Source organism: Chiloscyllium plagiosum, unplaced genomic scaffold (assembly GCF_037043375.1).
Source record: "Chiloscyllium plagiosum isolate Xiang-an unplaced genomic scaffold, Cpla_swu_hap1 HiC_scaffold_3, whole genome shotgun sequence".
In the NCBI taxonomy this organism is placed as follows: Eukaryota; Metazoa; Chordata; class Chondrichthyes; order Orectolobiformes; family Hemiscylliidae; genus Chiloscyllium; species Chiloscyllium plagiosum.
The window spans coordinates 77,889,364-77,916,418 of record NW_028270141.1 but is presented as its reverse complement, the minus strand read 5'-3'; the positions used below and the strand labels follow the sequence as shown (position 1 = coordinate 77,916,418).

General features: G+C 41.3%; 1 protein-coding gene across 4 annotated transcripts in view; it reads right to left on the bottom strand.

Moving 5' to 3' along the window:
* tbc1d32 (TBC1 domain family, member 32) overlaps window positions 1–27,055 on the bottom strand; it is a 245,760-nt gene that overhangs the window by 148,467 nt on the left and 70,238 nt on the right. For all 4 annotated transcript variants that reach the window (XR_015753686.1, XM_043684303.2, XM_043684307.2 and 1 more), the window contains exons 11-13: window positions 23,917–23,976; window positions 18,676–18,772; window positions 18,318–18,455 (exon numbers count right to left, since the gene is read on the bottom strand). Coding sequence is in view for 3 of the 4 variants with exons in the window: in XM_043684303.2 (XP_043540238.2) it covers window positions 18,318–18,455; window positions 18,676–18,772; window positions 23,917–23,976 (295 nt within the window). In the remaining variant the exon portion in view is untranslated. The remainder of the gene's footprint in view (window positions 1–18,317; window positions 18,456–18,675; window positions 18,773–23,916; window positions 23,977–27,055) is intronic.

The following is a 27,055-nucleotide window of genomic DNA, read 5'->3' as shown; positions in this document are numbered from 1 at the left end:
CAGTCTATTTCTGTCTTAAATACACTCAATGACTTGGACTCTCTGCGGCAATGAGTTTGACAGAATAACCACTATCTGGCTGATGAAATTCCTTCACATCTCAGTACTAAACAGTCAGGTAGGTAAAAACAATGACTGCAGATGCTGGAAACCAGATTCTGGAGTAGAGTGGTGCTGGAAAAGCACAGCAGTTCAGGCAGCATTCAAGGAGCAGGAAAATCGACGTTTCGGACAGAAGCCCTTCATCAGGAATAGAGGCAGAGTCTCCACCCTTCAGGCACTCTGCCTGTATTTCTAATGAAGGGCTTTTGCCCGAAATGTCGATTTTCCTGCTCCTTGGATGCTGCCTGAACTGCTGCGCTTTTCCAGCACCACTCTACTCCAGTACTAAACAGTTGTTCCTTTAACTCGGAGGTTGCACCCTCAGGTCAGAGTCTTTCTTCCCAGTGTAAATATCTTCTTCACATTCATTCTATCAACGCCTCTCAGTATTCTTTAAGTTTTGATGAGATACCTCCCTCATTCTTCTCAACTCCATGAAGGTCAGATCCAGAGTTTTCAAATCACTCCACATATAACAAGTTCTTCATCTCCAGGATCATTCTTCGAGTCCCTCCCGACGGCAACGCATCCTTCCTTAGATAAAGGGCCCAAAACTGCTCACAATATTCCATATGTCATCTGACCGAGCCTTATACAGCATCAGCAGTATATCTCTGCACTTATATTCTAGCCCTCTTGAAAGGAATGCTAACATTGCATTTGCTTTCTTAACTGCCAACTGAACCTGCATGTTAACCATATGAGAAACCTGAACTAGGAGTCCCAATTTTCTTTGTGCTTCAGGTTTCCAAAGCCTTTCCCTGTTTAGAAAATAGTCACACCTCTATACTCCCTGCCAAAGTGCATAGCCTCACATCTTTCATCATTGTATTCCATCTGCCATTTAGTTACCCACTCCCCAACCTCCCTGCTTCCTCAACAATGACCTGTCCTTCCAACTTTATGTTGTCTACAAATTTAGTAACAATGCCCTCAGTTCCTTCATCCAGATTGTTAATGAATAACATGAATGGCTGTGGTCCCATCATGGACCCACTAGTCACCTGCTGCCAATCCAAAACGATCCTCTTATCTCCATTCTCTGCCTTCTGGCAGTCGGCTAGTCCTCTATCCATGCCAGTAGCTTGCCCTTAACACCATTGGCTCTTATCTTGTTTAGCAGCCTCCTGTGCAGTACCTTGTCAAAGGCCTTCTGGACATCCAAAAAGATCACATCCACTGGCTCCTCAAATAATTCTGAATTCTAACAGATTTGTCAGGCATGACCTCCCCTTGACAAACTCACGCTGACTCAACCCTATTTTACCAGGCACTTCCAAGTACTCCAGAATCTCATCCTCAATAGTGGACAACAACCAATGTCAGGCTAACTGACCTGTGGATTCATGTCTTCTGTCTCCCTTTCTTCTTCAATATGGATATTTATCCAACTTCCCTAGCAGCTTCTCCTTAGTGACAGCCATTACACTCATCTCTGCCCCCTTGACATCTGTTGAAATCTTGGATGCTGTAGGTGTCCTCAACTGCAAAAACTGATGCAAAGTACCTATGCATTTCCTCTGTCATTTCCTTGTTCCCATTACTATTTCTCCAGCTTCATTTTACAGTGGCCCAATGTCCATTTTTATCTCTCCCTATTCTTTTAAATAGCTAAAAAAATCTTTTATCTTGTTGAGCTTGTGCCAATTAGTTCATGGCTCAGGTAGTAATCAGAGTTTATTACCTTTTTAGTTCTGCTTTTTTATTTATCCCCTAGCAGCTCAATCGCTCAGCAGAACCTCTTTTCTCTTTCCATCTTTAACTTTGGTACCTACATAGACCATGAAAACTGGATCTTTCCCCTCCCGCTCAAAGTTCCTCTGCAGCCCACGAGATATGCTGAACCTAGACATCAGGCAGGAAAGACAGCCTTCAGGACTCTTGATCCTGGCCACAGAGAACAGTGTTTATTCCCTTGACTATACTATCCCTGATTGCATCTATATTTCTTTTTTCCTTCCTGCTTGGTTCCTTGTACCACCATTCTATAGTCAGTTTGCTCACCCTTCCTGTAGTCCTTACTGTCATCCACACAGGGAGCAAGAATCTCAAACCTCTTAGGCAAGCTCATGGGCTGAGGTCCATCAGCCCTACCTCCTGGATCCCTCTACCTGCCTCACTGTTAGCTACACCCTCCTGTTGCTGACCACTAACCAAATTTGAGTTCGTTAATCTAAGGAGTGTGACTGCCTCTCAAAAGACAGCATCCAGGTAACTCAGCCCTCACTGATGTGTTGCAGTGCTCGGAGCTCAGACTCTCGCTCATTAACTCAGCTGGAGTTCCTCAAAAAACCAACACTTGCTACAGATATGATCACTATGAACCATAAAGAGTCCGCTGGCTCCCTCATCGTGTAGTTACAATACATCACCAGATCCAGCATTTCTTATTTTAATAACTTTATTCGTAATTTGACTATTAAACATTTTGTATTAGTCTTTTAGTTTGTAGCCTGTAATCCTGTTGCCTTGAACATTAACAATTGGTACTGTGAGCTCAATGATCCATTAGTGGTCAGTAAGTCAGACAGACAATCAGATGCACCAAGGCAGCAGGAACCTTTATTTACCACCCATTGGTAGTCTGCTAGCCAGACAAATGGACCAATGAGATCAAATTTGGAAATGGTAGAGTAGAACAATGTAAAGGGGAGCACAGTGAGTCCAAAACTGCAAACTGGATTTATCCTGCACAAGGCCAGTGGGTAGATCAAGTCATTATGAGAAGGGGGTGAATTGCCACAGGACAAGAGCAAGTAAACAGCCACAGAGGTAAGAGAATAGTGACATGCTCAAAGATGACCCTATAAGGTGGGACTCAGAGAGGTTGTTAATTAAATTTCAGATGGATAAGAGAACAAAATTAAAAATGAAGATATCTTGGGATTCACTGAAGAAACATAAGATTTGGTGTGATGCAGAAGTAAACTCTCAGAATTAAGAGAAAGGTTAGGAGAAATTAGATTGAAAGCACCACAGTAGTCAAGAACGTTATGGAAAAGACAGGAAAACTAGCTTCTGTATGAGAATCTGCAACAATGTTTAGTCTCTCTATGTTCAGAAGCTGGTAAATGGCAAATATGAATACGTGAGAAGTGTGTCTCAGCAAAGTTACCTTGGTGCAAGTTAAAAATAGTGACCAGAAGAAATGACATAAACTAGGGTTTAGGCTACTAGAAAGTATCGCTAGAATTTCTAGAGTTGGGTCCAAGTTTTACAGACTTCAGACAACCCTGTTGTTGAGGCAGAACAGTGGGTGAAGAGGTGCATATGTAAAGACAGGCAGATGAAAATAGTCTGGTTGTTGGACTATCAGGCTAATGAAGTTAAAATCAACGAGGCAAAAACAAGGACTTGCAGATGCTGGAAACCAGAGTCTAGATTAGAATGGCTCTGGAAAAGCACAACAGGTCAGGCAGCATCTGAGGAGCAGGAAAATCGACATTTCGGGCAAAAGTTTTGATGAGGGGCTTTTGCCCGAAACATTGATTTTCCTGTTCCCTGGATACTGCCTGACCAGCTGTGCTTTTCCAGCACCACTCTAATATAGCCCCTATTAGGCTAATGGTAAGCAGCAAGAGGAAATCTGTCCCCAGCTGCATTTAGAATTGAAAAGATAATTAACAGGACAAAGAATCTATTACAGCCAAAATGACACAGAAACAAAGGACAGGTCAGTGAACTAGAAAGGCAGCATTCCTGAAGGCATATTATGTAGTCATATCTAGGAAAGGGAAAAGATAGAAAGGATAGAAGAGATGAGAGATAGTTGAAGGAGAGGTGCAGTGACAATATGCAGGAGAGACAGTGAGGAGATTACAGCACCTATTTGGGGCTTTACAATCAGAGTACAAGACCAGGATAGACCACTTATGATGTGACAGAATTATTGGTAATTTCAAAATTAGAGTCATAGAGATGTACAGCACGGAAACAGATCCTCCGATCCAACTCATCCAAGCCAACCAGATATCCCAACCCAATCTAGTCCCACCGGCTAGCACCTGGCCCATATGCCTCCAAACTCTTCCTATTCAGATAGCCATCCAGATGCCTTTTAAATGTTGCAATTGTACTAGTCTCCACCACTTCCTCTGGCAGCTCATTCTATATATGTACCAGCTTCCGAGTGAAAAAGTTGCCTCTTTGGTCTCTTTTATATCTTTCCCCTCTCACCCTAAACTTATGCCCTCTAGTTCTGGACTCCCACACCCCAGGGAAAATACTTTGTCTATTTATCCTATCCATGCTCCTCAATTTTATAAATCTCTATAAGGTCACCCCTCAGCCTCACATGGTTCATGGAAAACAGCCCCAGCCTATTCAACCTCTCTCTATGGCTCAAATCCTCCAACCATGGCAACATCCTTGTAAATCTTTTCTGAACTCTTTCAAGTTTCACAACATCTTTCCCATAGGAAGGAGACCAGAATTGCACACAATATTCTAACAGTGGCCTAACCAATGTTCTATACAACCGCAACATGACCTCCCAACTCCTGTACTCAATACTCTGACCAATAAAGGAAAGCATACCAAACACGTTCTTCACTGTGCTATCTACCTGTGACTCCACTTTCAAGGAGCGATGAACCTGCACGCCAAGGTCTCTTTGTTCAGCAACAATCCCTCGGACCATACCATTAAGTGTATAAGTACGGCTAAGATTTGCTTTCCCAAAATGCAGCACCTCGCATTTATCCGAGTTAAACTCCACCTGCCACTTCTCACCCCACTGGCCCATCTGGTCAAGATCCTATTGTAATCTGAGGTAACCTTCTTAGCTGTCCACTACACCTCCAAGTGATCAATTGTGCTATATGATCAGCTAGAGAAACAAAATTGACTTTGTACCCAGGACAGATATTGAGATTATTAGAAAAAGAAATTTCAGCCCATTCACACCTGAGAAACTAAAGAGATTAGACTTGGAGATAGGGAAAGAGTCACAAAAACAAGATCCACGCGGTCACTTCCCAGATTGATCAAAAAGGTGGGAATCCACAGATGATAATAAATTGTTGCTGGCCACCCTAAGCTCGGGAACGTACTCAGCCCAATCAGAGGAAAAGGAGAAGGGCTCCAGACACCCAAGATGAATTGAAGACCTGGATATCATTGGCTATGGGCCTCAGAATATGGACACATCATCAGACACTGACTGTGAAAGTCTGCTGCTGAATCTGTAACACTGCATTAAAACAATCATTTGGCTCTCTTCTGGAATGAAAGAGCAAACGACAAGCTAGACAAGCAGCCCCTTAGGTGGATGAATTGCAGGCTAATGTCTTTGTCACTTAAAAGTGATTTAGCCCTTAGTAGTCTGCTTGGTATGTGGTTTACGATTGGTTTATTTTTGTTTTTCTTCCTTCAAGAGCAAGTACAATGATTTTCATTTGTGCATTCTTTTCATTTTTCTATTTGTTTGAGAAACAAATTGATGTTTGTGTGCATGAGGTCTGTTGCTTTGAAATGTGACATACCATTTGGATTAAACACCACCTATTTTATTGTTAAGAAATGTTTGGAGTAACTGTAACAAATTCAGCTTTAGATTGGATGAATCTTGGAGTTAAAATCATGTTGCAAATTTTAGTTAAGGATTTTGGTTTCTGCCAGAGTTCTCAAAAGACTGGGAAGAGATAATATTAATAACAGATATTGCTAATTGGGATTTAGAAGCAAACATATTAGCTGGTTTAAATTCTAAAGGAGAAGAAAATGAACTGAAGCTTGGAGAGACGTGACGATTAATCTAAAATCATGTAGTTTATCTCAGGGCTAGAGGAAACCATCAAGACTTAAAGATTCAAGTTGTTGGGTCAGAATAACAGTACAATTTTAAAGCTAAAATACTCTGCACAATTGTGGGTAAGGTTTATATCATAGTTAAAACACCAAACTCTCATCCAAATTTTAGAAAGCAACTTAAATGTGGTCAATTCCCAGGACACACAAGAATCCTTGAAACCCAGACTGCTTATATGAAATAGCGTGCCTGTATGTATGGCCAAATAATGTGCACTTTAAGCAAATTGATTATCTGATCAGTGCTTGCTCCCAGACAGTGATTCTAAAATTTTGGTTGCAGAATTTGTAGCACAAGCCGAAGCCCTAAAGGGAAGCAAAGCAAATCAACACATACACAAATTGTAGATCTGCATCTGGATGAGTACATGATGACATGATCATCAGCAGCAGGCACGACCGTATATTAACTCAGGGGTAGGTTATATCCAACACAAAGGAATAATTTGGAACCAGGGGCAGCAGAAAGTTACAATAATCAAAGCTAAGATATCCCATTCAAAATAGTGGCCTCCCCCAGCTCATTGCATTGTCTTGGTTTGGTCCTTAACCTGTTGCTGCCAAGAGATCAGCCTGCAATACCCCTCTGACCCCAACGAGAGAGCAGATTGTCTCAATGCCATTACAGCCGGAGAACTCCAGCACTATAACATAGTGAAGGCGGCTAATAGCATGCTGGCCTTCACAACAAGAGGAATTGAGTATAAAAGCAAAGAGGTGCTTCTGCAGCTGTACAGGGCCCTGGTGAGACTACACCTGGAGTACTGGGTGCAGTTCTGGTCTCCAAATTTGAGGAAAGACATTCTGGCTATTGAGGGAGTGCAGCGTAGGTTCACGAGGTCAATTCCTGGAATGGCGGGATTACCTTACACTGAAAGACTGAAGCGACTGGGCTTGTATAGCCTTGAGTTTACAAGACAGAGGTGATCTGATTGAGACATATAAGATTATGAAAGGATTGGACATTCTGGCAGCAGGAAACATGTTTCCGCTGATGGGTGAGTGCCGAACCAGAGGACACAGCTTAAAAATACGGGGTAGACCATTTAGGACAGAGATGAGGAGAAACTTCTTCACCCAGAGAGTGGTGGCTGTGTGGAATGCTCTGCTCCAGAGGGCAGTGGAGGCCCAGTCTCTGGATTCATTTAAAAAAAGAGTTGGATAGAGCTCTCAAGGATAGTGGAATCAAGGGTTATGGAGATAAGGCAGGAAGAGGATACTGATTAGGAATGATCAGCCATGATCATATTGAATGGCGTTGCAGGCTCGAAGGGCTGAATGGCCTACTCCTGCACCTATTGTCTATTGACCTTGAACACAGAAGAAGGATATTACACCTTCGTCTAAAAAGGCAAACCTGAAGAACACTTCTCTACAGGGTAGCATGGTGGCTCAATGGTTAGCACTGCTGCACCACAGTGCCAGAGACCTATGTTCCATTCCACCCTTAGGTGTCACTTTTAGTGAAGTTGGTACAGTCTCCCTGCGTCTGTGTGGGATTCCTCCCACAGTCCAAAGATGTGCAGGTTGAATGGATTGGCCAACAGGGTGATAGGGTTGGGGGGGGGAAGGTGGTAGTGAGGAGGTTTGGGTGGCATCTTCTTCAAAGGGTCACTGTAGACTCGATAGGCTGAATTGCCTGCTTCCAAACTGTAGGCATTCTGCAATTCAGTAATTTAATATCTATCCCACAACCCCAAGGGAGACAAGTTGATTCTCCACCGTGACCTCAATGCCTGAGTCAGGAAGGATGGAAACCTTTGGAAAGATGAGCTAGAGTTGTCCTCCTCCTGCTAAAGTGACTAAAAAAGTGACCTCATTATAATAAACAGCCTGTTCCTTCAAAAGGGACAAGCATATGACCTCGTAGCCACATCCAGCTCCAAGAACTGGCAATTAATAGTTGACAACATCACTTGAGTGAGGGACTGCAAAAATGTCTGCATCATGTCGCCATGACCACAGCGGATGATTGACTAATCCATTCTATGGTCATTCCATCAATCATCTCCATCAACTTGACCTCAAACCAGAGAAACAGAAAAAAAATCTCTGCCAGAAACTCAATGTTGATGAACTCAAAAACTCAGGAAAAAAAAAGACCGTGTCAGGCAGTGCTTCACAATCAACTTGGCAATGAATAGCATGCCAGATATGCAGTGTGCCCACAGGTCCATCGCAGATGCCACCATAATCATACCACGTATAGAGGAACTCAGTCTCTTGATCAGGAAACACCATGTCGTGTTAGACAAGAACGATCAAGGGATGCAGGATCTCCTAGATTGCAAACACAAGGCATTCCTGAACGAACAGCTCCACCAAACCTCAAGTGAGAAGAAGACAGACTACAGACAACTGAAGAACCTGTGATCTAAAGAACAGATAGTGGGTGGAAAGAGAGGACACCCAACAACTTGCTGATGCTGATGCTGATGATGATGACGTGCACAGCTTTGTCAGCACAATCAAAGACACCTACTGTGCGAATACTCAGCTACCTGAGCGTTAAAAACAGTCACTCATGAAAGAATGAGAGGCCGTTATAGTGCCTGGAGAGACAAGTACCTCCTCAACCAAGATGCAGCCTTCGATGCAAGTGCTCTCAACACCATCTCACAATAAACTACCCATCACTATCTCAGTACAAGTGAGGGCTAAAAAGCCATCCATTAGCTTAGAAACAAGGTCTCAGCAGAGATGGAATCCCCACTGAAATAAAAAATGAGGCAGAGGGGCAAATCCACAATGTCATCACTTTTGTCTGGAAGGAAGGGAGCATGTCAGAGATCTCCGGTGCCATAATTGTGACCATCTTCAAGAAAGGAGACAGGTCCATTAATGGAAATAAGAGGAATTTTCCAACAGTCCTCCATGGGAAAGGACATCATGAGAATCCTCCTTAACCACTGCAACATGGCTAAAGACTTCCTCTTCCGGTCACAATGTGGCTTCAAGAGGTGCATTGGACATGATTTTCAGAGTGTGACAAGTGCAGGGAATAGCATGGCCTTCTTTGATCTCACAAAGAACTCTGTCAACGAGAGATTGTGAAATATCCTCCTCAAATCCAGTTGCTTACAAAAATGTGTTCCTATTCTCCTGCTTCACAAACAGATCCATTATGGTCAAAGAGAGCTGTGAGATCGCACCAATGCTCTTCTCCATCTTCCTCATCACAACACTCCACCCAACCCCCATGAAGCGCCCCACTGGAATGGAATGATTCCATAGGACAAGCAAGAAACTATTCAACCTTTATCTCCAGACTTGAATCAAGCACACCCCAGCTTCGGTTCATGAACTGCAGTACATAGAGAATGCCTATGCACATATACACTCCAAGCCTGAGCTACAAACCATCATCATGAGCTGTGAGAGCATAAGTCTCAGACTAAAAATTCAGCAAACAAAGATTTTCTACCAGCTTGCTCCTTTGACTATGACAAGCCATAACACTTTCCTTTGACTATGACAAGCCTTTGGATTAAACTCATGGTCTCCAGAGCAGCCATGGTCCCTACCCTCTTGTATGCATAAGAAAAATGGTCCACGTACAGCAGACACTTCAAATCTTTGGAGTGTTATAACCAGCGGTGCTATTTCTGCTATCATGCGGTAGTTCCATTCTCATGCAACCCTGTGTTATGAGAAAATCGTGTAACAGCAGCACCATTTTAAATGGGGCTGGTATAGTGTTAAAACCGATACACACTTTAAAACCTCATGCTTTAGAAACAGTGTTCCCAATTCATCAATGTCATAGCAAAGCCATGTTAACGAAATGCATGGTATAGCAAAATGAGCTATGCGAACAGGAGTGCCCTCTCCCAAGGCAATCACAATCATCGAAACACTGGGCATGCATGACCAGTTTGAAATACACAAACAACAAAACTACTCTAAACACTCTAAACAACTACTCTCTACTCCGGGCTCCATAAGCAATCACTGGAGGGCAGAGGAAACACCATAAGGAAACTGACAATCTCCCTAAACAAATGCAACATCCCGACTGACACGTTGGAGTTGCTTGCCCTAGAACACACTGGTGGAACATCCGTGAAGGTGAGAACCACTTCAAACGTCACCAAATGAAGCACATGGAGGACAAGTGTATGCAGTGGTAAACGCACAGAGAAAACAGATACTTATGAGTTCTGAAGCAGAGACACTGGACTCGAAACATTAATTCTCTCTCTGCAGGTGCTGCCAGAGTTGCTGAGTTTCTTCAGCATTCTTTGCTTTTGTTTCAAATTTCCAGCATCTGCACTTGTATTATGAAATAACAAAAAGTTTACCAAAAAGATATGGCAATAATTATGGGAGAACTTAATCTACTCATAGGGTGGAAAATTCTCTTTGGGCAAAGATAACCTAGTTGAGGAGTTTAGATTAGATTAGATTCCCTAGTGTGGAAACAGGCCCTTCGGCCAAACAAGTCAACACCAACCCTCCGAAGAGCAACCCACCCAGACCCATTCCCCTACATTTACCCCTGACTAATGCACCTAACACTGCAGGGAATTTTGCATGGCCAATTCACCTGACCTGCACATCTTTGGACTGTGGGAGGAAATTGGAGCATCCGGAGGAAACCCATGCAGACACAGGGAGAATGTGCAAACTCCACACAGACCGTTGCCCCAAGGCAGGAATCGAACCCGGGTTCCTGGCGCTGTGAGGCAGCAGTGCTAACCACTGAGCCACCGTGCCGCCTCTCATACAATGCTTTTGAGAAATAGTTTTACAAATGTTCTGGAGCTGTTCAAAGATCAAGCTACACTAGATGTGGTAATGTGCAATGCTATAGAGTTAATTAATGACCTTATAGTAAATCCTCCCTTGGCAGCAGCATCCATGATAGGATTGAATGTTAAAGCATCGGTCAATAGAGATGGAGTAACAGCCATTTAAGGGGAAATTTTAGAATATTGAAAATAAGTAAATACAAGTAAGTAATAAATTTTGAAAGGAAGGACATACCATCTATAGTTATCTAGAAATGTTAAAGATGGTATAAAAGAAAAAGCATTTAAAATTGTGCAAAAGGAAAATGACAGGTCAAAAAGATTGGCCAGAATATATATTTAAAAAAGCACAACGTCCGAAAGAATAAGTAGAGAAAAATTAGAAAACAAGAGAAAGCTAGCCAGAAATAAAAATTGATACTAAGTGTTCCTATAAATATTTTAAGGGAGAAAGAAGTAAACAAAGTTGAGTTGGTCCTATAGAAAGAAAGTGTAGAACTTACAATGCAATTAAGGAAATGTTGCGTTGGGTTCAAAGTTTCCAAACCTTCTTTGATTCAAGGATAGTGCCATTAGGTTAGAAGATAGTGATTTTAATTCCTTTATTCATAATGGGATACAAGACAGAAAGCAGGAAACTACAGCCAGTTAGCTTAACATCTATCATAGCGAAAATGTTAGAAGCTATTGCTAAAGAAGCTAAACCAGACACTTAGAAAGGTTCAACATTATCAGGTGGATTCAATTTGGTTTGCAGAAAGGGGAATCATGCTTGACCAATCTACTGGATTTCTTTGAGGAAGTAACACATGCTCTGGATAAAGAAGAAAATCAACAGATGTACATTATTTAGATTTCCAGAAGACAATTGCGTAAAATAAAAGCTTATGGTATATGGGGGTAGAATATTGACATGGACAAAATATGGGTGGCAAACAGGAAGCAGATAAGGTATTTTTCAGATTGGCAAACTGTAAGAAGTGATGCCCACACGTTGGTACTCAACTATTTAAAACTTAGAGGAAGGGATGGAAGGTACGTTGTCAAATTTACTGATGACACAAAGATAGCAAAGTAAGTTGTGAAGAAGACAGAAGTTGCAAAAAAGACATAGATGAAGTGAGTGTGCAAAAACGTGGCAAATGCACTATTATTTGATAAACTGTGAAATTGTTTTTTGGCAGGAAGTATGAAGAAAAATTATTTAAATAGCGACAGATTGCAGAACTCCGATGAACAGAGGAATCTGGGTTCTCCCATCCATGAATCACAAAAAATAACATCCAGAACTGCCAGCAATTAGGATAAATAGAGGAATATTATCATTGGAAATTGAATACCAAAGTAAGGATGTTATGTTTCAGTTATATAGGGCACTGTTCAGAAACTTCATCTTCAACACTGTACACAATGCTGGTCACTAAATTTAAGGGAAGATGCAAAGTTTGTGGAGACAGCTGAGAGAAGGTCTACACTCGAACATCTTGAATTAGAAGGTTGTTTTATAAGATAAGATTAGACAACCTCAGTGTGTATGCAAATACAGTTGAGGAGGCCAAGTTCAAGTCCCAATTATAGCATAGGATCATATAGCACAGAAACAGACCCTTCAGTCCAACCAGTCCATGCCAAACGTATTCCTAGTCTTACTGCCTGCTCCTGGCCCATCTCCCTCCAAACCTTTCTTATTCATGTACCTGTCCAGGTAGCTTATAAACATTGTAATTGTACTCACATCAACCACTTCCTCAGAAAGTTCATTGCACACGTGAACCACCCTCGGTAAAAAAAATTGCCTCTCATGTCTTTTTTTTAAATCTCTTTCCTGTTATCTTAAAAATGTGCCACTAGTCTTGAAATCCCCCATCCTAGGGAAAAGACGACCACTATTAACTCTATCTATACCTCTCATTATTTTATAAATGTCTATCAGGTCAGCTCTCAACCTTCTATGTTCCAGTGAAAAAGGTTACAGCTTTTCTTGCCTTTCTTTAATAACTCAAAACTTCTATGCCTGACAACATCCTGATAAATCTCTCTTCTGAACCTTCTCCAGCTTGATAATATCCTTCCTATATAAAAACACAACTAGAACAGGAAAGTGTGTTCTGGAACAGGCCACACTAAAGTGCTGTATAACCTCAATGTAACTTTCCAACTCCAGTACTCAAAAGAGTTGAGCTATGAAGGCATGCGTTCCAAATATCTTTTTAACTACCCTGTCCATATATGACGCAAACTTCAAAGAATTATGCACATGTACTCCTAGGTCGCTCTGTTCTACAATACTACCCAAGGTTCTAGGAATTATTGTATAAGCCCTATCCTTGTTTGTTGTTCCAAAATGCAATACCTCATTTATTCAGATTGAACTCCATCTGCCATTTTTCAGCCCATTGACCCATTTGATCAAGATCCCTTCATAATCTTTGAAAACCTTCTTCACAGTCTATGCCACGAATTTTCGGTCATCCGCAACTTACTAACCATGCCTTCTATATTCTCATCCAAATCATTTATATAAATGATTGCAGATGACACTACGCTTGGTGGAGTAGCAGATAGTGAAGTGGGCTGTCAGAGAATGCAGCAGAGTATAGATAAATTGGAGTATTGGGTGGAGAAATGGCAGATGGAATTCAATTTGGACAAATACGAGATGATGCATTTTTGAATATCCAATTCAAGAGCGAACTATACGGTAAATGGAAAACCCCTGGGGAAAATTGGCGTATAGAAAGATCTAGGTGTTCAAGTCCATTGTACCCTAAAAGTGGCAACGCACGTCGATAGAGCAGTCAAGGCAGCATACGGCATGCTTTCCTTCATTGGACAGGACGTCAAGTACAATAGTTGGAAGGTCATGTTACAGCTGTATCGGACTTTGGCTCGGCCACATTTGGAACATTGTATACAGTTCTGGTCACCACGTTACCAAAGGATGTGGATGTTTTGGAGAGGGTGGAAAGAAGGTTCACCAGGATGTTGCCTGGTATGGAGGGAACTATTCATGAAGAGAGGTTCGGTAGATTAGGATTGTTTTCATTAGAAAGACAGAGGTTGGGGGGGACCTGATTGGGGCCTACAAAATCATGAGGTATAGATACAGTGGGTAGCAAGAAGCTTTTTCCAAGGTGCTGGACTCAATTACTAGGGGTCATGAGTTCAAAGTGAGAGGGGAAAAGTTTAAGGGAGCTATGCGTGGAAAGTTCTTTACGCAGAGGATAGTGGGTGCCTGGAATGCATTGCCGTTGGAGGGTGGTAGAGATGGGCACATTGGCATCATTTAAGATGTATCTAAACAGATACATGAATGGACAGGGAGCAGGTGGATACATATCCTTAGAAAATAGGCAACAGATTTAGATAGAGAATCTCAACTGGTGCTGGCTTGGAGGGCCGAAGGACCTGTCCCTGTGCTATAATTATCTTTGTTTTTGTTCTTTGACAAACAAAGCAGGACCCAGAACCTATCCCTGTGGAACACCATTGGTCACAGACCTCTAGTTCGGAAAGAACCCTCCACTGTTAACTCTGTTTACTGTCTTTAAGCCAATATCAAAGCTCACCCTGAGTCCTATGTGACATAACTTTAGAAATTAGTCTACCATACGGAATCTTGCCAAAAGCCTTATTAAAGTTCAAATAAACAATGTCTACTGCATTGCCATTATCAATCTTTTTGGTAACTTCTGCAAAAAACTCAATCAAGTGTGAGAGACACAATTTTCCATGCTCAAAACCATGCTGACTATCCCTAATCAATTTTTGCCTCTCTAAATGTCCATAAGTCCTATCTTTTATAATCACATCCAACAATTTACCCACAACCGAAATCAGACACACAGGTCTATGGTTCCCCAGTTTCATCTTACAACCTTTCTTAAACAAAGGTACAACATTAGCCACCCTTGAGTCATCAGGCACCTCACCCATAGTTATAGGTGACGCAAATATTACTGCAAGGTGTCTCACAACTTCTTCCCTTACCTCCCACAATGTTCTGGGATACATTACATCAGGTCCCAGAGATTTATCCACCTTCATATTCTTTAAGGCCTCCTGAACTTCCTCTTCTATGATGTGATGTGGAGTCATTGGTGTTGGACAGGGGTGGACAAAGTTACAAATCACACAACACCAGGTTATGGTCCAACAGGTTTATTTGGAAGCACTAGCTTTTGGAGCACTGCTCCTTCATCAGGTACTTATAGAGAATAAGACACAGAATTAATAGCAAAAGATTAGTGTCATACAACTGAAATGATATATTGAACAAACCTAGGTCATTGTTAAGTCTTTCATCTTTTAGAATGAGAGCGAGACACACCGGGAGAGAGCGAGACACACCGGGAGAGAGCGAGACACACCGGGAGAGAGCGAGACACACCGGGAGAGAGCGAGACACACCGGGAGAGAGCGAGACACACCGGGAGAGAGCGAGACACACCGGGAGAGAGCGAGACACACCGGGAGAGAGCGAGACACACCGGGAGAGAGCGAGACACACCGGGAGAGAGCGAGACACACCGGGAGAGAGCGAGACACACCGGGAGAGAGCGAGACACACCGGGAGAGAGCGAGACACACCGGGAGAGAGCGAGACACACCGGGAGAGAGCGAGACACACCGGGAGAGAGCGAGACACACCGGGAGAGAGCGAGACACACCGGGAGAGAGCGAGACACACCGGGAGAGAGCGAGACACACCGGGAGAGAGCGAGACACACCGGGAGAGAGCGAGACACACCGGGAGAGAGCGAGACACACCGGGAGAGAGCGAGACACACCGGGAGAGAGCGAGACACACCGGGAGAGAGCGAGACACACCGGGAGAGAGCGAGACACACCGGGAGAGAGCGAGACACACCGGGAGAGAGCGAGACACACCGGGAGAGAGCGAGACACACCGGGAGAGAGCGAGACACACCGGGAGAGAGCGAGACACACCGGGAGAGAGCGAGACACACCGGGAGAGAGCGAGACACACCGGGAGAGAGCGAGACACACCGGGAGAGAGCGAGACACACAGGGAGAGCGAGTGTGTGCTTGCGTGTGTGTAAGAGACTGCATAGTGGGGCCAGCTGTAGTATGTCATGAACTCAAGGTCCTGGTTGAAGCCATTCTCATGCGTTCCAAACTTGGCTATCAGCCTCTGCTCAGCCATTTTGCATTGTTGCCTATTCCAAAGTCTGCTTTGGAGGATGGTCACCTGAAGATCAGAGGCTGAATGTCCAACTACTGAAGTGCCCTCTAACTGGAAGGGTACACTCCTGCCTGGTGATTGTTGTACTATATCTGTTCATTGTCTTAGATCTGCTTGGTGTCACCAAAGGATCATGCCTCAGGGCATCCTTGCCTGCAGCGTATGAGATAGACAATGCTGGCCAAGTCACTTGAGTACCTGACGCATACATGGTTGGTGGTGTCCCCACATGTAATGGTGGTGTCCTTGTCGACACTCTGACACATTTGCAGTGGTTGCCATGACAGGGTTGTACTGTGTTGTGGTCAATGTTACCCCGAAGACCGGGCAATCTGGCGATTGTTGCACAGTGTCCAGTACTTCCCGGGAGCCTAAAAACTACACCCTGCTTATCGCAGCCTGCAACATGAGCACCTCACCGAGATGCCTTCACTTCTCGCCTTTAAACCACCAGCAAACCTTAAAAAGACTGTTGTTCACAGCGAACTGCCTTGCCTTCAGGGCAGCATCAACCACAACACCATCCAACCCTATCATGGAAACCACTGCAAGATGTGTCAGAGTGTCGACAAGGACGCCACCATTACATGTGGGGACACCACACACCATGTATGCGGCAGGTACTCATGTGACTTGGTCAACATTGTCTATTTCATATGCTGCAGGCAAGGATACCCTGAGGCATGGTATACTGGTGAGACCAAGCAGATGCTACGACAACGAATGAATGGATACAGTACAATAATCACCAGGCAGGGGTGTTCCTTTCCAATCAGGGAAAACTTCAGCGGTCAGGGACATTCAGCCTCGGATCTTCAGGTGGCCATCTTTCAAAGCAGATTTCGGGATGGCCAACAATGCAAAGTGGCTAAGCAGAAGCTGATTGCCAGGGTCGGTACCCATGAAGATGGCCTCAACCAGAACCTTGGGTTTATGTCACACTACAGGTGACTGTACCACTACAGGTGACTATACACTCCCTCATACGTATATACACGTGTACACACACACACACACACACACACACACACAAGTCTATGGGGTGAATTTGTATTTGCAGAATTATATTTGCAAATATATTCTATTTTGCTCAGAAAATGCACAATCTGCAGGCAATCAATCTGTATAATATTTTGTAAATTCCACTTTGGAAATAGAACAAGTCTGGCCCAAGATTGAGATACAGACAGACTTCAATCTCACAACTTTAATGCATTGTCTGAGCTTAGAAGGTTTTATATAAAAAAAAGTGACATAAGTCATCTCGAGAGTGTGACTTAAAAGTAGTTCTGGGATTTACATATTAATGAACTGAAACCTGCAACCCATTCTAAAAGATGAAAGACTTAACAACAAGCTAGATTTGTTCAACTTACCATTTCAGTTGCATGACACTGTAATCTTTTGCTAAAAGTTCTGTTTTATGGTCTTATAATCCATACCTACCTGATGAAGGAGCAACAATCCGTAAGCTAGTGCTTTCAAATAAACTTGTTGGACTAAAACCTGGTGTTGTATGATTTTTAAACTAATTCTGTAATATTAGCTGTTTTTAAATACAAAATTTACTTCTCTGCTGTCTTTAGACTCCATTTCCTTCTCCACAGCAAAAGCTAATGCAAAATATTCATTTAATATCTTTCCCACCTCCTGGCTTTCCACAAAGACAACCTTCTTGATCTTTAAGAGGTCCTATCCTCTCTCTAGTTACTCTCATGCTCCTAATGTATTTGGAGAATGTCTTTGGATTATTGTAGCCTTATCTGCCAATGCTCTCTCATATACCCTTTTTGCCTTCCTGATTTCTTTAAGAATGTCCCTACACTCTTTATATTGATTAAAAGATTCAATTGAATCAAGTTGTCTATATCTAAAATTAAATGATCTTTTATTCTTGACTAGAACTTCAATATCTTTATTCATCCATTGTTCCTTAATCTTACCAACCTTGCCCTTCACTCTAACAGGAACAAAATGCCTTTAATCATCTTCACGCTCTTGAACACCTCCCACTTGTCAGACTTCCTTTTACCTGTGAACAGTCTAGTTCAGTCAACTTTTGAAACTTCTTGTCTATATCATTAAAGTTTGCCTTACTCCAATTAAAAACTTTAACTTTTATAGAAGGCTTACCTTTATTCCACAACTACAACCATAGTGAAACCAATAGAATTATGATCGCTACACACAAACTGTCCCCCACACCACCACCACCACCTCAACAACCCCGCTTCCCCCCCCTCCCTTCCCCCCCCCCTTCTGAAGAGCTGTGAAGCAGCAGTGCTAACCACTGAGCCACCGTGACAGCCTATGTCTGAAACTTAAGATACAAATCATTGAATATACACATTAAAAGCACAAAACTGCAGGTATGCTGAAACAGCTCAGAAAAAAAAAACAGATTATACTTTACAATTTAAATTTTAGTAACTAATTTCTGAATTTATTACCTTTCCTGTTTTTCACCTTTATAGGAAAGAGTTTTCTACCATCCGTGTACATCAACAATCTTCCCAGAAGACAAAGTGAATGTACAAAGTAAATATATTGCAATTCATGTCCTGTATAATATGTTCTCCGACCATTGGCTTTAGAAAGAAAAGAAAAATTAAAACTATAAAACACCCTGTGCACAAGAGAAAACAAGTTTTCTCAACATCAGTTTGACAAATTAGTCCAATATAAAACAAACAGTCTTTAACCAGCTTAATAATCATGACTGTTGATAACATTAGACACAAATGTTATATTTCATCACTTTCAAAACTTTACTGTCAATATGTGATTGTAACTAACCAATCTACTTACTTCTGTGATACCGCATGGTACATAAATTGTCAGTATCATCATCCTCTACATTTTTTGAATCATAGTAATCTAAGCATTGACGAACTGCAGCCGTTATCTGTACAAAAATATATAATGCAAGTTTTAAACATTGTTATGACACTTCATTTCCTCTTACCAAATCAACATTGAATTTTTTCTCCTTGGCTATCTACAGATTTATCACAAAATCATTACAGACCAGCATGTCTGCCTCGGTGAATTGCTCATTCAGAGAGCCAAGTGCTATTCCCCTGAATTCTCACTGTAATCCTGAACATTTTTCTTTCCAAATAATAATCTAATTGCCTCTTGAATGGCTTGATTGAACCTGCCTCCACAATTATTAATCAAACAGCAATAATGTAAACATTCAACTGTAGGATAATTTTATAAATTCCTATGAGATTTATTGAATATTATAGTAATAGTTCTCTCTGATAAAACCTCCACACCAGATTACTCAGCTGACAAACACAAGGCAGCCAAGGCTGTAATTTTGGTCAAGGACATATCTTTCGCACAAGCACTGAAAGAAGCAATCGCTAGTCCTAATAAGGGTGTGAGGGGTGACCTCACGATCCATACATAAACCAACAACCTGAAGATGAATCAAGGCTAAAGTACAAGAATTATCCATAGAATGAATAATGGACTATCAATGGAATGGATTACCTTGAATATCTATCCCTTGACAATGGATATTTGAATAAATAATTTGCATAAACCTGTCAGAATAAGATGTGCATAAACACAGACTCTCAACGGATGCTTTGAATGGAAGAAGGCTTCCGAAGGTGGACCATGCTGGCACCAGCCTAATATTTTGGGGAATTCATACACTTTTGACAGAGGGGAGCATTTAAAGGTTACCCATCATGCCTTCGAACAAATGCTTTGGCTAGGTCTAGATGGCTGGAAAAAAAAACAGAATAAATTGCCACCACCAGCCCTCCCTTGGGAGAAGATAAAGAGCTACCTGACAACTTGACTGATCCAAGGAAATTACGAACAATGAGAGGTGACTGTTGTTAGCAATAGGCTAGAAACACAGTCACTTTCATTTTCAGCCACTCCTTATTTCTGATCTGGCATCAGTAAAGCTTTGAGTAATCAACAATGGAAATCAATATCCTTTGCTTCTACATTTGTTTGTCTACTCTGGGACCAGTAAACTGTCCTTGCCCATCAGTGGTCATATGTATTTTTTCCTATCTATTTAGATTATGTATCATTTTTAAATAGGTGGTCTAAGTAAATTATCTTAAAATATCTTTCAGTTCTTGTGGGAAATCTGCCTTCCAAATATTCAATCTTCCATGAGGATATTTGGTTTTATAATGCCAATTATAAAACAAATATTATTAGAATTGCAACCACATATTTCTTCATTCTTAACAATTTTTGAAAATAAACATGTGAATTTTTTCCTGACACTTTATTGAAATTTCCCTAGAATACTTCACATGGTACAATTTATTTAAAAATTAAGATTCTTACATTAATTAAAGGAATGAAACCACACCGAGGTTTTCGAAGATGTTTACAAATTTGATCTCTTGTTCAAAATCGTGTTACAAAAGAATTCTATAACTATTTTCAGCTTTTTGAAAACAAAATGGAGATCACTGTGCAATAGTGTTTTCATATTTATCTGTAATGAACAAAGGCCTTTATCAGGTTTCTAGTTTCTACTTTCCAACTGTTTACGTTACTCAGCACTCGTTTATGCAAATATTCCTTTGCAATAACATTGCATAAAATGAGAGAATTTCTTCAACATTCTTGACATTTCTTCACAACCCAAGAAAACATGTAATACAATGTTAAAAAACAAACCTGTCAAAAAAATATACCCATAACTTCCAGGAGTATTTTGGCTATGGACAGAGTGGAATGAAAATTTACCAAATAATTACCAAGGGTGGCAAGTTTGATGTATGAAGAGAGACTGGATTGGTTAAGTCTATATTCACTGGACCATAGAAACATATAAAATTCTCACAGGACTAGGCAGGGAAAAATGTAGGAGGGATGCGCCCAATGACTAGAAAGTTCAAAATGAGGGATCACAGTCTAAGCAAAGGGGTAACCATTTAGGACAGAGATGGGAAAAATTTCTTCATTCAGAATGGTGAGCCTGTGGAATTCTCTGCCACAGGAAGCAATTAAATCTAAAATATTGAATGTTTGCTTAAAGTTAAAGGGATCAAAGAGTATGTGAGAAAGCAGGAGCAGGGTACTGAGCCATAAGCATATTGAATGACGGAGCAGGTACAAAGGGCCGCATGTCTACATATGCTTCTAAGTTTCTATCTAAATCCAACAATTTACTCCTCAAAGATGGTTGTCACATCTTTATGGTTTAATGAATAGGTACGCCTCACAAAATGTAATCTCTAAACTGCCACATTAACCTTGGTATTTTAAACTAATGTTATACAATATCCCATACTTTGCTGATACATCCTCAGTCCTAAAATGGATAAGTCTTGGTTCAAAATTGATAGGCCCCATTTCTCAGAGGCAATAGAATCCCTACAGTGTTGAAAAGGCCCTTCGGCCCAACAAGTCCACACCAACACTCCGAAAAGTAACCCACCCAACCCCATTTCCCTTTCCTATATTTATCCCTGACAAATGCACCTAACCCACACATCCCTGAACATTAAAGGCACTTTAGCACAGCCAATTCACCTAACCCGCACATCTTTTGGATTGTGGGAGGAAATCAGATCACCCAGAAGAAACCCATGCAGACACGAGGAGAATGTGCAAACTCCAGACAGACAATCGCCTGGAGGCTGGAATTGAACCCAGGTCCATGGCACTGTGAGACAGCAGCGCTAACCACTGAGCGACCATGCCAGCTCTTAACTATTCAAATACACAGAAGTAGCATTTGGCATATCCAAGAATGAGGTGTTAATCTATTGATGGTACAACACAAAACTGATGTCAACCAGATTGCATGATTTCTGCATCCTCAAATGATTCAGCACATTCATTCTGGAACCAAAGTCTTTAGCAGAGAGTATATGCATTATCTTGAGGAAAGAGATATTTCAAACCAGGTCTCCTCTCATTTTGCTTTTGTCACTTCTGCACAGCTGGATTGATATGGTCAGCTTCTAATTGTGTTGTGGCTTGTCGGATAAGGTGCTGCCACATGCTGCAGTTGTGGCAAGTTGCTCTCAAGTCTAAATTTCAATGAAATGTACAGATTGTCCACAAAATACTTCATCCTCCTTCTTGAAACCAGTACCACCTTCAAATTGTAAACCAAATCTGCTTTGGAAACTGAGTAACTGGCATGTGAATATGATATCATACTAGCAAAGTTGATTTACATGATCACTGCTGAGATGCTTGAGGAACATAATATATGCATTCTACACAGCGTAAGCAGCAACTGAGAGACCAGCTTAAGCAATTGCACCACAATCGATCAGATCAAAGCTGTCACTACAGCTGTACATAGTGTGAGTAATTAGACAGATAATGTCAAGAGAAGACTCCAAGAACATCCCTATCTTCAAATGATGGCTGGGTCCAGAATATGCTAGAAATATTCAGAAGGCTAGCAGCATCAGGTCCTCACCAGCCTTCAGTCAATTTAATTCACCCCTACAAGTATTAAGAAACTGATGAGAGCAGTTGATACATCAAAGACTGTGTGGGCCTGACAATATCCTGACACTTTCACTCCAGATCTAATCTTGAATCTTAAGTTGTTCCAGTCAGTTACAGTTATTAGATTCACACAGCTTAGAAATTGACCCTTTCAACCAGTCCATATCGATCATAATCCCAAACTAAACTAGGCCCACCTTCTTGGTCTTGACCCATATCCCTCCAAACCGTTCTTATTCATGTACTTATCTAAACACCTTTTAAACATTGTAACTATACCTGCATCCACTACTTCCTCTGGAAGTTAATTCTACACATGAACTATTCGCTGTGGAAAAGTTGCCCCTCTCATTTTTAAAAATCTTTCTTCTCTCACTTTAAAAATATGCACCCTAGTCTTGAAATTCCTCATCCTAGGGAAAAAACAACACCTGCCATTCACCTTATCCAGACCGCTCATGATTTTATAAACCTCTAAGGTCATCCCTCAACCTCCTATGCCCCCAATGAAAAAAGCCCCAGCATATCCAGCCTCTCCTTGTAACTCAAACCCTCCATTCCTAGCAATATCCTGGTAAATCTCTTCTGAACCCTCTCCAGCTTATTAATATTTTCCCTATAACAGGTGCAGCAGCTAACGGACTGGTGCAGAGCCAACAACCTGTCTCTGAATGTGGACAAGACGAAAGAGATGGTTGTTGAGTTCAGGAAGGCATGCAGCAACCACTCTCCGCTGAACATTGAGGGCTCCCCTGTGGAGATAGCAAAGAGCACCAAATCTCTTGGTGTACACCTGGCGGAGAATCTAACCTGGACCCCCAATGCCAGCTCCATAGCCCAGCAGCAAGTTCTCTTTGTGCTCGTGTGGGTTTCCTCTGGGTGCTCCAGTTTTCTCCGACAGTCCAAAGATAGGCAAGTTAGGTGCAGTGGCTATGTTAAGTTGTCCAGTAGTGTCCAGGGATGTGCAGGCTAGTTGGGCCAGCTATGGTAAATGTGGGATTATGGAAATGGGGTGAGAGAGGGAGTGGTAGGTCTGATTGGAATGCTCTTCGGAGGGCCGGCGCAGACACAATGGGCCGAATGACCTCTTTCTGCACTGCAGGGATTCTATGATATGCCCATTCTAAGATTAATAGAAAAACCTCATCCAATTTCTCCACTTTCTGAATAATTCACTATTTAAAACATGTGCTTCCTTACTTTCACTTTCTTTTTCATTTCTATTTATTGATATTATTTCTTGCATCTTTCTTGTCCTGAGTATCATGATACTGCAGTCTTCCATTAGGTTCTATGCTCAATTTAGAGTGCAATAGTCATTGGAATGCAAGAAGAGAACGTTTATGGAGGTAAATTTTGATTTCAGTTATCATCAACTGGAAGTTCTTAGAAGAACATTCATTTTAAGCCTCCCTTAGAGCATTCCTTTAGCATAATACAACATAATTGAAAACCTTTTTTATTTGTTGCATTAAAAAAATGCTTCTGATCATTGCATAACTTCAAGAAACAAAGACGAACTAAACAACATCACCATTCAAAAATAGAACATTTTATACTTCAAATGTTCAGTAATTCTGGAACACTTACCAAAGACTTGTATTTATTTTCAAGGAGTCTAAGAACCACCGTTCTGCTGTAGTAACCATGCTATGAAAAAGAAACAAATCGTATGAATCTCCTTAAAGATCTTATAGCTGATCACAAATTACTTTGGAGATGAGAAATATGCTTTGTTGTGAATTATTTTATGTAAATACAGTATTAGGGTATTAGGATAAGCAGTAACAAAAAGTAACTTTTTATGTCAAACAACAAGGAATTATACAGTTGACTTCCACTACTCCAAGCAAACTTCTGAGCCCATGATGTTTCTTCTCATTACATATTAATAACTGGACTTTGACACTGGCTTTTATCCTAATATTAATATGATAATGCTACAGTACATTCCCAGCTTTACCTATACATGCATAATATTACACAATCTGCACATGCAATTTGGAAAATGCAAGGTGAATCATGAGGGTGGATTTACAATCTGACAAGGATTAAGTATGGATATTAGAAACATAGAATCTAGGAACTGTAATAGGCAGTTTGGACCTTTGAACCTGCTCCACCATTCAATATGATCAGTGGATGCTCTATCTCAATACCATATTCCTGCTTTCTCCCCATAACCCTTGATGTCTTTAATATCTAAACATTTTCAAATTCATCAATACTCAATGGCTTGGCTTTCACAACCTTCTATGGTCGAGAATTCCATATGATCACTACTCTTTGAATGAAGAAGGTTGCCCCTCACCTCAGTCCTACATAGCCTACCTCATATCCTGAGACTTTGACCCCAAGTTCTAGACTCCCCAACCAGGGAAAACATCCTTCCTGGATCTAGTCTGTCCTATTGTACACATTTCCCATATATCACTATATAAATAACACTTTGCCTTTTTGTTTTTCACACCAAAGTATATAACTTCAAATTTATCCACCATGCCTTGCATTAACCAAGTATTTGCTCCTGATGAAGGGCTCCGGCCCGAAACGTTGATTCTCCTACTCCTCGGATGCGGCCTGACCTACCATGCTTTTCCAGCAATACACTTTCGACTTTGATCTCCTTTACCAAGTATTTGCCCATTCAATGTGAGTAAAATCGCCTTGAAGCCTTCTTGAATCCTCCTCACAACTCTCAAATCACGCCCAGTGAATAGTCAGCAAACACAGAAATGTTGCATTTTGTTCCCTCATCCAGGTCATTTACAGATGACATGATTGGCAGGGACCCCATTAATCACTATTGGCAATCATATCATACTATCATCAACAATGCCTTCAGTTCTGCTACTGGGTCAGGGGATGTTTGAAAAGGCAAATGGATGGGATGCTTGGATTTTCATATGCTCCTTCTCCTGTTTGCTTGGCCTCCACCTTGATTTGTCAAAGTTGCTAAAATCATTTGACACCTTTGCCGATGCTTCACCTCCAGTTTGAGCAGTCTTGGGCAAAAGATTCCTAAGAATCAGTGGACATGTTGCATTGTTTTCTGGCAGGCTTTAACAATATCCTTTGAGGATTCTCTGACCCCCTAATAACCAATTGCCATGACAAAGCTTGAAGCAGAAAGCTTGTTTTGGAAGTCATGCCTCAGGCATGTAGATGGTGTGGTCTCCCCTGGACAGCCAAATGGCCATAACCAGTTTCAATGCTCAGACATTGGCCAGAGAGAGGACACTAACATTGGAGCCTTTAATATTCCCACTGGATTGACATCAACATCTGAATACCCCATTTCATTTAAAATGGCAATGAACAGGGCCTTTGCAACCAGCAATTGAAGAACATCAGGACTTCCTTTTCAGGCCATTTTGCAGCTGAAATTTTCAGTGACTTTATATGACTTATGTGCAATCACTATAAAATGTGTAATTTTCTATCTACATGCAAGTGTCACAACAAAACCTAAAATTTTAACCTGCACTTGACATAAAGTCCTTCCAATGTGCATCAGAGATGGGCAATACATGAGCTCCATGCTAGGTAGACACAGGTACGAGGAGGTCTGATCAATTCTGATGATGAGTCACTGGATTCAAATGTCAACTCTGCTTTCTTCCCACAGATGCTGCCAGACATGCTGAATTTCTTCAGCACTTTCTATTTTTGTTTCAGAGTTATTAGGTGAAATGAATTAAGAAATGGGTTTTGACAAATATCATAAAAGGTGCTTAAAATAGAAGACGCTGTTGTCAATAGAGCAAATTTTAAAGATCAGAACCTATCCAGCTGAAGGATCTGCCTTCAACGACAGGAGAGAATGGCAAAAAAAAAGTACTGAAAGTATTGTAGAAATGCACTTGGGAAAAATTATAGGGCTGAGGAGTAGAATATGTAAAGACATGAGATAGAGTCAGTGACAGAATTACTATGGTACAGAAGGAGGCAGTTCGGCCCATCACATCCACAATGGATATCTAAATGAGCATTATATTCTAGTGTTATTCCCCTGCCTTGACAGATAACCCAGAATATATTTCTTTCAAACAATCATCTAACATTCTTCTGTGCGTCTCAACTGAATCTGGATGCACCAAGCTTCCAGGCAGTGTGTTCTCGATTCAAATGACTGTATGTAAAAGTTTGTTCGCACATTGCATATTTTACAAATTGCCTTATACCTATCCTTTCTAGCTCCTGAACCTTTCTAGTTTTTCCCTATTTACTACCTTACTCCCTCATGATTTTGAAAAATCCTTTACCATTCTCCTCTCCACTGAGAAGTCTGAGCTTCTCCAATCGATCATCATTACTCAGTCTCAATCCTAGAACCATTCTCATAAAACCTCTTCTGAACTCTCTCCCTTCTTAAACCGTAGCACTGACAACCTCATACAATATTCCAGCTGGGGACTAACTACTACTTTATACAAGTTCAGCATAATCTCCTTGTTCTTGTACTCTACAACACAATAATAATGCCACACAATTTATTACCTGTTCATCATACCTGTATTGCCACCCTAAATGACTTGAGCATATACACAAGAAATTTTCTCCGCACCTTCTAGAGTAGCACCCTTAACTAACCTGTATCCTGATGTTCTATTAAAATGCATTGCCTCACATCTCTGCATTGAAATTCAACTTCTGTCTATCTGCACCCCACAACAAATGTAGTTTTACAATGGTTTTTAATGCATCTAAATTTTATATCATTTGCAAA